Raw genomic sequence first — 17,292 nt, 5'->3', positions numbered from 1 at the left:
GTCAGAGAGAGCACAAGCAGGGGGAGCGGCAGGCAGAGGGAGAAGCAGGCTCCCCGCTGAGCAAGGAGCCCGATGTGGGACTCGATCCCAGGACTCTGGGATCATGATCTGAGCGGAAGGCAGACACTTAACCGGCTGAGCCACCCAGGCGCCCTGAATCTGGTTTGATTGTTACAAAGTGTAAACTAGGATGGCAGGTATTATTATAGTTGCATTATTTCAGTTAAGAAACATGACAAGTTGCTGTACAAAGAGTATCTAAAAGATAAACATTTATTTCTCTTTCGGATAAGAGTTGAGAGGTAGGTGGGTGGACTAGGGTGGTTTTGCTCCATGAAGTTATCTGAGCACTGACGTTTCCTATGTCTTAGGGCTCCATTATCCCATAGAATATTGTCCTCATCCACTCGGTTGAAGCTATTTTATCACCTCAGCCAAGTCCAAGGGGAAAGAGGACCTCCTTTGATAAAAAGGAGGGTGAGCAGTATCCTTTTAAGAAAATGACCAGAAAGTTGCACACGTTACGTCTATTCATGTTTCATTAGCCACAACTTAGTCACATGGCCGTGCTTGGTGGCAAGGGAGGCTGGGAAACATAATTTCTAGCCAGCAGCCATATGGTCAGCTAAACTTAGGTGCTACTAGTAAAAGGAATAATGAAAGAATAGATATTGGGGAACAATTAGATTCTCTGCTACTCACAGTTTCAATCCTTATTTATGGGCCATGTTCCAGGAATGCACATGCTGTTTTCTGGGATATTCAGAAGTAGATAAAGGGGATCTACGCACAGGAATTTCAAATCTTGGAGAGGAAAGAAGAAAAAAAAGTAAAGAAGATAAAGGAAGTGATGGGGTGCCTGGTGAGAGGCCCAGGCAGTAAGAATTAGTGGAACCTAAGAAAGTAGCCATCAGCGTGGGCTGAGGCATCACAATGAAGGTGGGAATTCAGCTAGGTCTTGAAGTCTGGAAACCTGGACAAGTAAGACTAGAGGCAAGTATGAGTTAGTGGGAAAAGCTTTGACCTAAGTGGGGGCAGAAAAATCTGGATTTGAGCCTTAGATTTGCCACATAGAGGCTGTGTGACTTTGAGCAAATCACCGTACTTCTCTGGGCCTCAGTGTCCTTAACTACAAAATGAGAGACTTTTCAAACTGTGGTCTCATAGTTCCAGTGGCTCTGTATAGACCCCCTGCCTGGGAGTCATCGTAGGAGGGAAGAATTAGCTGGACTGTGGAGAAGGTGCGGGGAGACAGACCAAGCCCACTTCAACCAGACAGCTCTGCTTATCCATTTTATCTACGAGGGTCCTCAGCAAGTCTATTTGGTAAGCACTTCCTCTGCCTAAACGACGATGAAGGCCATGCCTACATTCCCGCTCGACTCTAAGGTTCTCTGAATTGGATCAAACGTAAGGGAGGTAGAACTCATAGTTTCACAGGCTTTGTAAAAAATGTAAGTACCATCATATGCAAAAAATAAAGAGGAACTAAATATTCTTCAACACTTCATACTGATTTTTTTTCTCAAAAATAAAAGAATTCCCAGCAGATTCAGAGAGAACTATTATTTTTGACATTTTTCTTCTTTGGGAGGCATAAAGTGGTGATGACACATTTTCAGCCAAATGTGAGGTAGGGGAGTCTTTGTGCTTATAGGAACCATGAGAGGTTTCTGTCAAAGGAAAGGAGGCTCCCTAATGTTTTTTAGTGGCTCTCTGCTGGTGGCTATCAGAATGCCTTCCAGTATGGGCTGCTGGGGCTTCACTGGCCTCACTGTGGTGAGGGAAAGGACCCTACTTCTCTATGAAGTCCAGGAACAAGCCCAGCTATCACAGCCTGCCCTGTGGTATATGTGACAGACCCAAATTAGCCCCATGCCGAGCTTCATGGGAATCTCCCATAATTTCTGTAAGGAGAGCATGTTGGTCAGGGCTTAGTGGAGAATGGAAACCACCAGATGCTTTAAAAAGGAATGGAGTTACTCTACAGAACTTGGTGCTTATAAAGTTGCTGTTGCATCCACCTCTTGACACACTCAGTCTTCATGAGCTTGCTTGCCAGTGTAAGCAGCCCAGAGCTTCTGCCTCGCTTCTGCCCTCCATTGTCTCTTGCAAGTGCAGCTCTTTGGCAGAACCCAAATTTGTATGCAACCTCCCGATGGCAAAGGTTATCTGGGAAGTGTTTTTAGCCTTCTAGACTCTGCAATACAAGAAGGCCCACTGGAAGGAAATGCTGGGTGCCAAGTGACCATATCCAGTCACGTTTTCCTTTATTTCAATTGACCTGAGATCCCTAAAACTGTCAACATGATTTCTTATGGGTTATTAACAAACACGGATTGGGGCAAAAGGGCCTATTGACACACTGGCTTCTTCTTACCTTCCTCTACTTCTCACTCAGAGATGGATGGATTGTGGACCCTATGATTCAAAACTGATGTTTGGAAAATGAAAATAAGAACAGTCACGAGTTATTGAATGGCTGAGATCCTGCTTCAGGATTCAGACAGCAGAGCTGTCCCACCAAGGGAGTCTCCTTGGGAAAAGGGCATATTTAGTAACATACAACATTACAGCTGGAAGGAACCATAGAAACATCAGTTTAGCATTTTCCAAGGTGTGTTCCAAAAATGATTTAGATCCACATGATGCTTTGCAGAAAACAATAAAGAACTAAGTGGTCAAATAAGTTTGGGCAATGATGCATCGCCTCATCTGAAAGAGCAGGAATTCACATTAGCATATTAGAGTCCTTGTGAAATCCTGCAGTAAGGAATCTGCTTAGCTTTAGCCCACTGGCTTCCACACCTATTTGACCTCAGAAACTGTCAGGTTCTTTTTATAATGCCTGTTAACCTTGTGAGGAACTGGAGTTCTATGGGACATACGCTGGGAGGATTGGATCTCATTCCAGCTCCTCTTTCCCCATATGAGGAAGCTGAAGTCCACAGCAGTGAAATCACTTGCCCATAATCACCGAAGTCGCAGGTGGCAGAGCTGAGAATAACCTCAAGACTTTGGACATTTAGTCTGGAGTTCTTTCTTTTTACCCCTCACACTACTCTGTCTAAAGGCCTTTTCCTCCTTTAAATCTCCAGGCATCTTCTTTAAGGCAACAGTTGCTAAGAGAAAGACTACTCAAGGAAAATCATATTCTTTTACCCATGGGTTGCCCAAACCAGCATTATCACAGATGCCAAATGGGGAAAACAAAGAGAAAGTCAACCATTTAGTATATGTTTGCCTCCAAATAAGCAGTGTTTTGAGACCAGCTGGGATATCCTTAGACCCTTCATCTTTCTGTTTACCAAATTGCAGAGCACCAGGAAGTGACACGAAGTATATGATCTATTACCGAAACTAATTACCCCCAAATCTAGTGACCCTAGAACAATAAACCTTTATTATATCTCACTCAGTTTCTGTGGGAATCTGGAAGCAGCTTTGGTGTGGGATTCTGCTGCAGAGCTTCTCGTGAGGCTTCAGTCACAATGACAGGTGGGACACAGTCATCTGAGGGTTTCACTGGGGCTGCAGCATCTCCTCTCGAGATGGCTCACGCATAAACCTGGAAAGTTTATTCTAGCTGCTGGCAGGAGGCGTTACGCCCCGCCATAGAGACCCCTCCACAAGGCTGCTTGAGTGGCCTCATGACAGACATGCTGGCTGGCTTTTCCCCGAGTGAGTAATCCAAGAGAGAGAGAGCAAGGAGGAAGCTGCAGTGTCTTTCCCGACCCAGGCTCAGAAGCCACACACAATCACTTCTGTCATACTCTACATTTATTAGAAGTGAGCCACTATGTCCAGTCGACACTCAAGGGAAGGAGTATTAGATTCTCCCTTTTGGAGGAACAAATGTCAAAGAATTTGTGGACAAAACCACCATACCAAGAAAAAGTTGTGAGAAGAAGCATGCTAATTAAATGGCCAAAGCATAAGGAACATATTTGCGGTAAACATCCATTTAGGACAAGAACAAGTGCTAACTGGAAACTGTGAAAGAGATCAAGAATTTAAATTTATGTGAGACCCGAAGTCCCGACCTGAATCACCGGAACAGACATCTGTGAACTTCTTGCAATAAAACACTTTTTTTAGATTTATTTATTTATTCAAGAGAGCAAGAGTGAGAGAGAACATGCACATGCTGGGGGAGGGGCAGAGGGAGAGAGAGAGAATCCTGAAGGAGACTCCCCACTGGGTGCAGAGCCCCATGGGGCTTGATCCCAGGACCCTGAGATCATGACCTGAGTCAAAATCAAGAGTCAGACGCTCAAGTGACTGAGCCACCCGGGCGCCCCGTAATAAGACACTTCTGAATAAAAAAACTTCTGAAAGAAAACTTCTCTTGTGGCCACTGTGACTGGGAAGATAGGTGAAGGGTATGACTCAAGGATAAGCAATGCAGAGCGCATATCCACTGCTTTGACTTGTATCCTTCCAAGTGAAGTTATCCTTTCTTAAGCCTTTGAATTTTCTAAGTGTTGCAATATCCCAACATGACCAAGAGGGTCAAATTCCAGCTCTAGCCTTTGCATCTTTTTTTTTTTTTTTCTTCTGAAGGTTTATATTCATTTCTCTAGGCTCTCTGAAAGTAAGATATCATGATCTAATTGCCTGAGAATTTATTTCCAAATAAATGTTGACAGAGTCTGAAAGTCTCAGAAAGATCAGACAGATCATATTGTCTCCTTTACTCAAGACTTTTTAAATGAAAAAAATACCCATCTATGATCCCCAAAGAACTTTCCTTTGTGGCACCTGCGGTATTCAGTCAATTGACAAACATTTCTTGGACATATGATACAGATAAGAGGCTCTCTAGGACTCATGTAATATTTCTTTTATAACTAAACTAAACAGAAAACAGATGCAGATAAAAACAATGATCACAAAAGTGGGATAGAGAGAGAGGAAAGGGCTGAGGCAGTTGTATGAGAGGAGGTGGATTTATTAAGGAAACTGTCCCAGAAAAGATGAGTCCTTGCCTGGAGCTTAAAACCATCCTCAATATCTGTGGGCAATTGGGAAAAGGCTGGAAGGTAAGAGAAGGAAGCCTGAACGTTTGAGCCATTGGAAAGAAGAGAAAAGAGTGGACCCCAATGTGATGGGAGACAAGACTGAAAGGTAGGGTGGGGAGGATGATCGGGATGGATCTGAACAAACTGAGCTACAAAGAGTTTGGTGTAATTGGAGCAAATCCTTTGGAAGAGTTGAACATTTTTTTCAGTATACTGCTTCTCAATATGAAACAAAACAGCAACAAAGCTTTCCCATTCATAGACACTCTTTGAAGGCTAGATATGGCCTATAGGCCCCTGTAGGGAATATGGGTTTTAGGTTCTGCCTCGACTTCCAGGGCAAATGCCAATCACCATCAACACCGAAGATCCACTAATTGTATGTGGAGGAAAGACTGGGGAGAGGCCAGTGACAACTGACTGACTGACTGACTGACTCACTGGTTGACTGATGGATTCACACCTTCAATAAGCTTTCAGTGAATGCCTTTAGGTTTGAGAGGCAAATAGCATTAAATACACTGTTCATGGGACTAGCACAAGATGGCAGGCAAGTCTCCATTTATTCATCAGAAGTTTCATTTTTCTCTTTCTTCCTTTAGTGTGGAAATTGTTGAAAGATTTTTTCTTTCTTTTTTTTTTTTTTAAAGATTTTGTTTATCTATTTGACAGAGACACAGAGAGAGAGGGAACACAAGCAGGGGGAGTGGGAGAGGGAGAAGCAGGCTTCCTGCTGAGCAGGGAGCCCGATGCGGGGCTCGATCCCAGGACCCTGGGATCATGACCTGAGCCGAAGGCAGACGCTTAACCGACTGAGCCACCCAGGTGCCCCCGTTGAAAGATTTTTTCATTGAAAATCGATTGTGGTCCTGCTATGTATGTTTCAGGGACTGTGTTAGGTGCTGGGAACACCAAAATGACTGAAACATCCTATTGACAATGTGACAACCAACTTAGAGCCTGAATATTTCCTATTTCTGCGTCTGACTATTGCTTTGCCAGAAGGGGGGTTATTTCTCCTGAAACAGTAGACAAATGCGCAGCAGGTGAACAGAATCATATTTTCTCCAGTTGTTAGCCCAGCTGTGTCACACTGACAGTGGCCTCCACCTGTCCAAATCCCGCTTCCACCAAGTCAGAACCAAGTTATTTTTATATTTATATCATGAGATAACCCAAGTGGTGGTGACACTGAATTTGGAACCTAATGCATTCTAGTTTCTGGAAACCCACGTACTAGGCAGCTACTTCCATAGGAATAGACATAACACGTAAACTGTAGCACTGGTCAAGAGCCTTCCCAGCTGCTGGCGGTGGAGGAGTTGATCCTCTCATTTTGGATGGGATGAGGAATCTTGGACATTGGGAGGGACTGACCCAGAGTCATCTGACACATAGATGGATGCAGAGGACAAGCCAGGGCTACTCAAATCTCCTGGCTTTGAATCCATGCTCTTTTTATTAAGCCAGTGGTGACATAACCCACCAAATGAGTGCAGATTTTAATCTCCCTCATCAAGAGGCCTGCTGGGCATACGTCTCGTGCATATACAGCATGAGGGTTCCTGGGTGGTTGATACTCATCACCCTCTGACTTCATTTTTTTTTTCCCCCTTTGCAAAATGGCTATTGCCCAGAGCCAGCATCTCTTCTCCAAAAATGTATCATGCCAGAAGGGTTTTTGGAAACTGTCTTGATATCTGTCAGAAGCCAGATGATTCGCAGCAATGAACTGATGCATATAACAAGGATACCTGATTGGATTACCAATTAGCCATCTCCATCTCTGGAGGGTGGTTGGAAACAAGAGAAAAGGCAGTGTTTAGCTTGGGCAATTACCAAAAGGGCTTATCATTCTCATCAAGGCCTCAACAGAGCACATTAGACCTCCTCCAAGCCATTCCACAGGAACTTCCCTGTCCAGATGCTCCAGCAAGAGCAAACTTGTCATGCAAACATTGGGTTATTGTGTCTGAGCCACAGAAGCACCTCTGTGTCAGTGAGAGGGAGAAACTGGCTGACTTGCATCTGTTTTTAATGATGTCTCTGCTGCTGGGAAGTTTTGGAAGCTACAGGTAAAATATTCCCATATAAAAGTGAGGCAGGCCTGGGAGGTATCATCTTACCTGTACCTGAAAGAGGCTCCTTGGTTTCAGTAGGCCTGGGGAGGAACAGGCAGATGTTTTCTCCATCTGGACCTGGCAAGAAGTCTCCCAGTGTGGGGTCTCTGGAATCTTCTTGAAAATAAGCACAAGCATGACTAGTGTTAATACCAGTGCAGGGGAGGCTCCCCGAATCCCCAGCGGGTAGATGCCAGTGTGCTCAGGTGCTTGCCAGAGTGCAGGCCCAGCCCTACTCCTGGGGTTCAGCAGAGCAAGGCCATCATGTAGGCCCTGCCCTCGACATGAGTGTGAGATGAACAGCGTGGGGCCCCACTAGCCTATGTCATGTCTTTGTGAGAGTCTGGTGAAGAGGCCCCTCTGGACTCAAGCAGCCCTACCTAGGCACGGCGAGGCTGGTGAGGAGCCCCTTCTGCTGGGGGCGTGTAGCCCAGCCCCTGGGCACAAGGCTTGGTGACTCCAGCCTCTGCTTCCTCTTTCCACCATGTGTCTCTATGCAGCATTCTGCAGGACAACCACACCCTCTGGACCAATGCTGGGACTGCTTTGTGACTCCAGGGTCCTGAGGCCAGTGAGGAGAAGGAAGCTGTATTTTCCTCTGTTGCTTAGAAGTATTGAAGGTGTTTCTATAACTTTACCTTCCAAGTCACTGAAGCAAAGGGCTCAGGAGTAGAGCTGGCCACCATCCACAGTGGATGCTTGTAAGGACACAGACACACACACATACACGGAGGCATGACATACACACACACGCAGAGAAACTCACACACATTTATAGAAAGGTGTGCACACACATATATATGCAGAGCAAGCACACACACACGCATGTGTGCACAACCGTGTATGTAGGTGCGCATGCATGTACACATGTGCCCTGCATGAACAAGGACACACACACACCAACAAAGGCAGTGTTCTCAGGTATGCATGTATGCACAATCACACACATACACACACACATATCTTGTGTGTATATATATATACAAGAACTCCCATAGCTGTGAAAGCTTACACATACCCTCATACACACATGTGCTCTCATACACACATTCATTTACATACACTTACCCAACACACTTGAGGCTTTAGGCTGCACTCTTATCGTAGTCATGGCCCTGGCATTCATTCTAATCAGATTCTCCCTTTATAAAAATGTCCGAGTATGGGTGTGTGTGTGTGTTTGCTGTGGTTGGTCCTGGGCTATGCAACCTCCTAGGAAGCCCCTTGTTACTGACATGACCATGGCTAAAGTTTGGTTCATTTGTATCAAATTTAACAGAGGATCCCTGCCATGCAAGTGTAAAAGGGAGGGGGTTGTAAGAGAAAGGTTCCGGGCCAAAATAGTTTATAAGTGAAAATGATGTCTTTGGAGAAAGAGAGAGAGGGGTTTGATTTGGACCATTTCAGTGGCAGAGAAGCTGCAAATACATAATGGAGTTACTGACCTATGTATTTAATTTACACTTACAAGGCTTCAACTATAAATGCTTGGGGGAGGGGGGAGGGAGAGAGAGATGGGGAGGGAGAGAAGGAGAGACTTAAAGAGTGAGGCATGCTGTCCCTGAGTGAGCATGAGATGAAAATGAAAGATACCATACCCGCTGTCTTTGTGGCTCTCGGTTCCCACGTGCCCCTCAGAGTGTGAGTTTCTCGCAGCCCCGAGTGTGATTCGGCTGTTAACAGAGATCCTTTCTTCACATGTCTGGCACCCAAACACACACCAGTCTCCTTCATCTGGTGTTCAACCAGAGACAACAGCCCCACACTCTCACGAAGGAGGGACAGCTGGGTGGCTGCTCTTTCTAGAAAATGGTTTTGTCAGTGTCCAGCATGGCACCTCCCTAAGGGACTTTCAGGGGGTAATTTGGACTCTAAGCAATTTATGCTTTATGAGCTGCCTTTAGATCACAGCCCCCATGGAAGCGATTCCTGCTCTGTCTCTGCATTATTGCTCTTGTATAAGCATCTTAGTCTCCTCCTAGACTGTTGGCTCTTAAGGATAAGAACTTTCAGTGGGCCTAAGTCATGGAGGAAGTGGATTTGCTTTGCCTCGCCCTTCAAGAGAAATCCAGAGTCCTTCTCTCTCTGTGGACAGGCCTCAGGCTCTGCACGGGGCTGGAGGGGGGCTTCTCTCCAGGGACTCTTGCTCTTGGCAGGGTCATGTCAGCAGGCTCCTTTGCCCCAGGGAGGGTGTTGAGTATGCTTGGTAAATCCAGGAGCGTGTCTCCCTGATGAGCATAGGGAGCTGTGTCATCACACACTGCTGCCAGGAGTGAGGAGAGCACAGAACAGCTTGGCAGTGCGTGTTGGTGCAGCAAACCCTTAAAACATGTACTGACTCTTTTAGGAATATTCGTGGTGAACATTAATCCCAGACATTGTTGGAAACACTGCTGATTTCCCCCTTTTCAGTGGGGTGGCTTTCAGACAGCTTACATCACAGCTGCTGTGTGGCCCTGGCAGATGATTAAAATGATCCCAGAGCCACAGACAAGCTGAGGAGGGGGGAGGGAGGAACAATCACCCCAGGAGTGATTACCTTGTCCTTCTGCTGGGAGTGCCCCCCTGGCCCTTCTCACATCCAAGGGGCCTATGGAGCGGCTGCAGCTTGATGTCCTGGGACTGTCCAGGCCCCTCTGGCTCTCTGGACTTTTTCTTCCTTTAATCAGGGACAATGGTGGGGTCACATTCTGGGGTGGGGCATTATCATCTTCCAAAGCAAAAGGAGAAAAAACACAAGTGAGAAAACTTCTGAATCAGCAAGAAGGAGAGAGAACCTCTTTTTCTGACTTGGTTGATGGCTCCTTGTGCTGAGGCTGGTTTATTCCACTCATTCTTCAAATTTGTCCCTCTTTCTAGCCTTGCTAAGGAGTGGAGGCCAAGTGACTCCCTCCCACCACCCATGGAGGCCAAGGTGGCTAGAACAGTGGTCCTTCAGTTGGGGAGCTTCCAAGAACTGGGAGGACTTGAACAGTGGTTTTTGTTGTCATCTTGTTGATGGGCTCCTGAGAGAGAAAAAGGACTAGAGAGGCTATGAGATCCTTCTAGCCCCCAAAACAAAGGCTCAAACTAGAGAGACTCCATCCAGCTTTAGAGCTCATGGGATTGTTGGCTACAGATCCAACCACAAAGCAATTTTTCTAAGCAGAACCAATGATCACATGGCTCCTCAAGGTCGTAAAGTACAAAGTAGCGCCTTCCAGATGCTAGTTAGAGGGTAATGGGATTGATGATAATGCTCCACAAAGCACATCCTGCCCTCCACCTCTGTTCCCTTTCTCCAGTTCTTTTTCAAAATCAGTAGGGACTACTCTAGGAAGAGTGAAACCCAGTCATCTAAGTGATGGAGACCTTGTCTTAATCTCAGAGAGTGGTCTTTATTTCATATTCAACACACTGTTGCTGTTGTGTTTAAAAGCTGGCTTCACACATAATTGCAAAGTATGCCAGGCTACTTATTTATTTCAAAGGGAAAAGGTATCTTTACAATGGAGAAATCTAGTAGACACCACCTTTAAATAAATAATGAATTTTAACATCCCCTATAATGAAACAATTGATAACAAATGGAATAAATATGAAGGGATATTTCCTATCTCTTGATGTGATATGCTGAGAAAGACGTATCATGACCTACATACTGTTCTTGCCAAAAATGTTGGATCTGAATCTAATCACAAGGAAACAGACAAATCAAAATCGAGCATAATTCTGGAAAGCAACTGGCCTCTCTTCTTCAAAAATGTTGATGTCATGAAAAACAAGATTCTAAAGACATGGGACAATTAAATACGATACATGATCCTGAGTAGAATTCTGGATTGACTGGGGGGAAAAACTACAAGGAACATTATTGGTATAATTATGAAAATTTGAATATGGACTATATATTAAAAATAAATTTTCTTGAGTATGGTGGTTATGGGAGAAAATCAGTGCTCTTAGGAGATATGTGCTGATAAGGGAAGAAATATACAAAGTCTGCAATTTAATCTCAATGGTTCGGCAATAAAATATGTATGGCATATGTGCATATATAAAATCTGGCTTTATTTCTATGATATTAGAGGTGAGATAATCTAGGGCTAAGCAAGTAAATGGGTACATGCAACCTCTGGCAATGGGACAATCCTGCTTAGTAGCTTTAAACACCCTTGCCCCAGGAATCTTCTTTTTTTGTTTAAGTTTTATTTATTGGGGCACCTGGGTGGCTCAGTCAGTTAAGTGTCTGCCTTCGGCTTAGGTCATGATCGTGGGGTCCTGGAATCCAGTCCTACATCGGGCTCTCTGCTCGTGATCTCTCTCTCTCATGTCCTCTCTCTTAAGTAAATAAAATCTTAAAAAAAATAAAGATTTATTTATTCATTTTAGGTGGAGGGGAAGGAGAGGGGAAGAGGGAGAGGGAGAGAAAGTGTCAAGCAGACTCCATGCTTGGGAGGAACCTGACATGGGGCTGTTAGGACCCTGAGATCAGGACCTGAGCTGAAACCAAGAGTCATATGCTTAACTGACTGTCACCCAGGCACCTGTCCCAGGAATCTTTGTAAGAAAGATTGCCATGCAAATCTTGCCTCTTTAGACTCTTCTTTATGCATCTACCACTAGGTTGGGTCACATACTGAACTAGCTAACACCAAGGTATCAGGGACTTCTTAGACCAGCTTCCCCTTGGGGAAGAGGATGGACAAGCTCTAGAGGTGGCAGAGGATGGACAAGCTCTAGATCCTTGGTGGACATGGCAGCTCAAAACAGGTGGAGAGCCGTGTGAAGTGAGGATACCGAAGATGAAATTCATTTGTTGCCATTGATCCCAGTGGCTCAGGCCGGGCACTGGACGTTGTGGTGCACAGAGAGAAAGCTGCTTTCCTACGACTGTTTGCACACAGAGGACCCTTGCCCATAATTGTTTTTTTTTTTTTTTTTTTTTAAGGAAACTTCAGAGTCTTTAGGATGTTAACTCTCACTTAAGAGAAAGAGTAAACAAGCCCCTGCTCCAATAATCAAAGGAAGCTCTCAAAACTGAAACATCTCAAGAACATCCTGACCTGGGCTCATTGTTTTGTTTATTCTGAAAGACAGTATAGTGTAATGGGTGGGAGGACGGATTCTGGCCCCAGGAGGCCTGAGCTCCAGTCCCAGCTAAGCCACTTGTATTTGTGTGACCTCAAACATATTACTTATCTGTCAGGGCTTCAGTTTCTTTCTTTTTTTTTTTTTTTTTTTGAAGATTTTATCTATTTATTTGAGAGAGAGAAAGAGCACAAGCAGGGGGAGTGGCAGGCAGAGGGAGAAGCAGACTCCCCGCTGAGCAGGGAGCCTGACGTGGGACTCCATCCCAGGACCCTGAGCTGAAGGCAGATGCTTAACCGACTGAGCCACCCAGGCGCCCCAGAGCTTCAGTTTTGTGATCTGTGAGATGAGGTTAGGGTTGTTGTGAGAAGTAAGTGAGATAAGCTGAGGACGGTGCCTGACACAGAAGGAGAACTCCATAAATATGAATGCTCATCTTTCTACTTCTGATTACCACTAGTCAGAGATCACTTAGCATTTGTCATATAGTCATTCTGCCCTTTGGAAAGGAGGTTCAGTTTTCTGAAAATGAGGGGCTTTCAAAATATGACGCATTATTTCCAGCCTATCAACACATAACAAATACATTTAGATACACTCATGTGTATAGTTTCAAATGTCCATATGATGTTTTGAAAAACTGGAGTGAAGTCTTTCATTGATATTATGACTTTTAATGAATAAATACGTATTCCTAAATTGATTAGAAATGAAATTTCATTGGTGAAACACATAGGATAGACTATAAAGTGTGCAGAAATGTTTAGTAGGTTGGGTGCTGTTTTATATCTACAACCAGAAACTATGAGTAGGGGGATGATTCAGTGAGTAAGCTGCATGAGCTAGACACTGAATTGGTTTCATTATAGCACTTTGGCTAAGGCAAGTGCTACCTGAACTAAGTCATCTTCAAGTGGCAGGGGACGAGCTAGCCTCCCTTCCAGCCTCCTTTTTCATGGCTGAGGACTCTTGTGCGTCTTGCCTTGCTTCCCTTCGGGGTGAGAGTCCTGTGGGGTGCTGGAGGGAATGAATAGCTACCTTGATGTGAGAGCATGTCCCTGCCTGTGTCCATTGGGAGATGCACGGTTAACTCCCTTGGCTTTTCTAAGGATGCATGCTTCAGGGGAGGTTTCCATAAAGGCCTGGCCTTTTCTTCTGTTTCTGGTCCTGGCTCAGGGTGTGGAGCTGCTAGGAGACAAGGAGAAAGACAGGTTTTGTAGATGTCTGTGGTTTTTGCCAGTTGTCTCTTCTTTTGGAGGCCCATCTCTCCCCTGCTCACGTATGTGGTTTGGGTGGAGCTGTGTCTGCTCCCTGACTCTGGGGTAGGCATGCGACTGAAGCCTAGCTAATGAGCCCTCCTCACTGTCTGAGCTATGGTGACTGGGTCCAGGCTGGGCATACAACCCAGCCTGGCCAATGAGAGGCAATTCTGGTACTTTTACAAGAGCTTTTAAGGGGCTTACCCTTTCTAGTCCAATTAACAGGTAAGAGGTTAGCATGAAATTGCAGGAGGCCATCTTTGCTACCATATGGGGACGTATGAACATGACCAGAAGACACCTTCTTCTAGATTTGACCCCTTTTCTTCCGTTAAAAATCATTCTCTGAAGAGGCTAGCCCCGGGGAGGATCAACCATGATTTAGGAGAGGGTTACATATGGGAGACCCCCATCCCAGTCCTTACCGGCCTGCCTGTGTTCCATGAGGAACACCCAAACATAGGGGACCTACCTCTTCCAAGTGGTTTTTCTTTTGGGGGCTGTTGGGTGTGGAAATGAATCTCCACTGGGAAGATGAAGAGCTCTGCTGGAGGTTCACTCCTCAGGGGGTCCAGGACTCTGGGCTGTTCTTCTGAGAGAGGGGGTAATTTCAAAGCCTTTGGCACCTGGAGAAAATTTTTAAAACAAAACAAAACCCGACATGGCAGGTATTTAAAAACTGCTGCTTGCAGAGGACAAACGACACTGTATCTTCTTGTAAATCTGGTGCCAGGCGCTGCGGGGTGTGACGTGGCTTCAGAACCCATGGCTGAGACGCAGAGCCAACCAAGCCCGCAGCTAGCTGTCTGATCAAAGCGGCGCCGCTTCGCTTTTTGGGAACCTGGCAATGCCCCTCCCTTAATCCAGCTTCTCACTCCCCTGAGAAGTATAAACGTGATAAATTCACCAGCCTTCAAGACAAACTATAGTCTTTCTTTGTCTTGCAGCCGGGGAAATTAAGCCAGATTGGAATAATATAGCTGAGATTTCCGTGTACAGAGAGGAGGAACCTCTACATATGTTGCCAAGGGAAAAAAACAGGGTACAGAACATTGTGCAACCTTTTAGGTTAAAAAGGGTAGAAAGCAGGAATATGCATTTGTGCTTGCTTACTTTATGTAAAACTCTTTTTCTGTAAAATGGAAGTAATCATACTTCCTACCTCATAAGGTGAGTAGTAAATGAACTAATTACACGTAGTTACAATCGTGTTTGGAATTAGAATTTTTTCTATATTTCTTTGAGAGTAGACTCTTCTCTCATTAGGTTTAATGTCCAATCTTGCCACTTGCAGGAGATCTAGGTGTCTCTACATTTCTGCGATATGAACAGAGCTAAAAATGAATCACCATGTGACAGAATCAGCAAAAACTTTAGCCCAGTTTTTTTGTGTCCAAAAAACCCCAATACATGTGTGTGCGTGCATGTGTGTGTGTGTGTCCAGAGAGAGAGAATGAGACATTGGGGTAGTACTCAGGGCCTCCTCTTTCCAGTTACTCAAAAGTTGCTGAGGGGCATGTGGGTGGCACGGCTGTTTGAGTGCCCAACTCTTGGTTTTGGCTCAGGTCGTTATCTCAGGCTCTTGGGATCAAGCCCCATGTTCGGCCCCGTGCTCAGCGCGGAGTCTGCTTGGGTTTCTCGCTCCTTCTGCCTCTGCCCCTCCCCACCTCTCTCTCTCTCTCAAATAAATAAATAAATAAATCTTTAAAAAACAAAAGTTGCTGAAAATTTGTCCTTTTAGTTTGTAGCTTTTAACATACGAACTTGGCTCTGTGAAATGTACATGTGTGCTGGGTTTCAAGGAGTTCAATTTCACAGAAGGAAAAATAAAAACGTTTCTCATTTTTTTTTTAGTGTTCAAAGAGAAAAAAAAATGACCAGAAACACACGTAAGCATCCTCCATGTTTAGAGTTGAATGAGGAAGGAAATTCAACCAAGTATATGCAGGGAGATTTTTATGATTTCAAGACATTAAGAAAATGATGAATCAAATGCACGCACATAGGATCTTTATGTTCCTGGAGACCTTCGCTGCCCAGGTACCAGCTGCCCACCAACGCCCTTTTCTGAATACTGACCTTGTGTGTGTTGTTTGACAAGGTTTGCATTGAGAAATCTATGTGGAAACCCAAATGATCTGTGTGAGGTATGCTGACAAACCAATCCTTAATTTCTTTATTCTAATTAAAACCTTACAGAGTTTCAATATAGTGGAAAATATTGCCTTCCTCTGCTAACCCATATTCATGGGTTGGAGGAAAGGACTCCCGTCCTCTGAGCCTGGCTTGGTTCTGGGCTGACCTGGGGTATGGGATCGAGGGCTTTCCTCAGGCCTGCAGTGACTCTGGCAGATCAGGCCTCCTGTTTACTCGTGGTCCAAAGGAACCTGGGAAGACAGAGGCCCTTCTGGTGTGGATGGGAAGGTTTTGATCAGGTTAGACACAGGAAATCTGAGAAAATCTTGAACAGGTTGAAAATAACCTCCTTCATTGGCATCAGGAGCACCTGGAGCTCGTCCAGTGCCACTTCGGAGACTGTGAATCCCCACAACGAACTAACACTGCTACCGTTCCCAGTCCAAGACGAGATACTTCCACGGGAATGCATCATCTCATGTTATCCTTCCATCTGCCTGTGGGATGGGCATTATGGTCTGTATGCACAGAGGAGGTCAGTGCAGCTCAGAGGGGTGGGTGAGCTGCTTGAGTTCATGCAGCTGCTACAGGGCAGAACATTCCAGAGCCCCTGCTTGCTCCTGTTCAGCACAGGTACCTTCAAACCCCCGAAGACCCACGTAGAATTTCAAAGCAGGACGAGGCCAGAGACAGCTAGGAACATTCCTGAGGGGAAAAGGTGTACTTGACTTTTGAAAACGTTGGTAAAACTGCCAAATTTACTGTACATTTTCAAAAGTGACAGGTCCTCAATTAAGCAAAACCACTGCTGGATTGAGATCGCCAGCATTTTGAATTTGAAGTGGGTCAATTGCTTGCAAGCTCAAATTCTGTCCTTATATGTTTACAGATAAGCCCCAGCCCCTTAATAGCACAAGGGACTCTGTTGCCCCCAGAGTGCGGTAATATCATGTGCTCTAAGGTAGAACTGGGGGGCAGTTGAAACTCCTTGTACTTCACTATTTTCAACATTTAGTAAATTGTAACAGTTTTATTTCAGCTCCACATGGTGAGCTCAAGAGCAAGTAAGGCCAGTTCTCTGTTTGAGACATCATCCCTTTGAGTTGCCTTGTTCCTAGACTGAGATTAATCTTTTAAGGGCAAGCACACATGCGCACGTGCACACACACACACACACACACAACCTTTTTCTTCTTCACTTCCCCAGCTGTGTTTTTCTCCGAGCCAGTAGCAGGTGCTATAGGAGGGAAAAGGCATCTTTCAGCGGGAGGCTCCTGTAACAAGTGGCAGCTTCTGCCCTGGTGGAGTCTTATATTCCCTTGTCTGTCTGCGGAAACAGGGTGGGAATGAGAACTTATTAGTTGCAGGTATGAGGATGGACAGTTGACTTTCAACTTTTATCACTTTTGGGTTAACAGGAATAGAGGCAAGAACAGGCCCTGAGCCAGGGCTTTAGCGGAGGCAGGTTCAGGGAGTCCTAATCTCATTACCTGGGTTGGGTTCTTGCTGGCAAGTCAGGTGATGGAGAGAATGATAATGATAATATTAACAGTTAGCACATATTAAGTGCTAACGATAGGAAAAGAATGATACAAAGTATTTTACATCCAGTAACTCACCTGATCACCATAATAGTCTTATGAAGGTATTATTGTTATCCCCATTCTACAGGCAAGAAAACGGAGC

General features: G+C 45.1%; 1 protein-coding gene across 1 annotated transcript in view; it reads right to left on the bottom strand.

Annotated features, from left to right (window-relative positions):
* KIAA2012 (KIAA2012 ortholog) overlaps positions 1 to 17,292 on the bottom strand; it is a 102,849-nt gene that overhangs the window by 60,761 nt on the left and 24,796 nt on the right. Inside the window, exons 7-11 of the mRNA XM_036098612.2 lie at positions 16,791 to 16,933; positions 13,943 to 14,096; positions 13,250 to 13,399; positions 9,681 to 9,851; positions 7,148 to 7,258 (exon numbers count right to left, since the gene is read on the bottom strand). Coding sequence (XP_035954505.2) covers positions 7,148 to 7,258; positions 9,681 to 9,851; positions 13,250 to 13,399; positions 13,943 to 14,096; positions 16,791 to 16,933 — 729 coding nt within the window. The remainder of the gene's footprint in view (positions 1 to 7,147; positions 7,259 to 9,680; positions 9,852 to 13,249; positions 13,400 to 13,942; positions 14,097 to 16,790; positions 16,934 to 17,292) is intronic.

The sequence above is a fragment of the Halichoerus grypus genome, chromosome 4 (assembly GCF_964656455.1).
Source record: "Halichoerus grypus chromosome 4, mHalGry1.hap1.1, whole genome shotgun sequence".
NCBI lineage: Eukaryota > Metazoa > Chordata > Mammalia > Carnivora > Phocidae > Halichoerus > Halichoerus grypus.
Note: the sequence above shows the minus strand (reverse complement) of the source record. Positions and strands in the feature narration are given on the sequence as shown.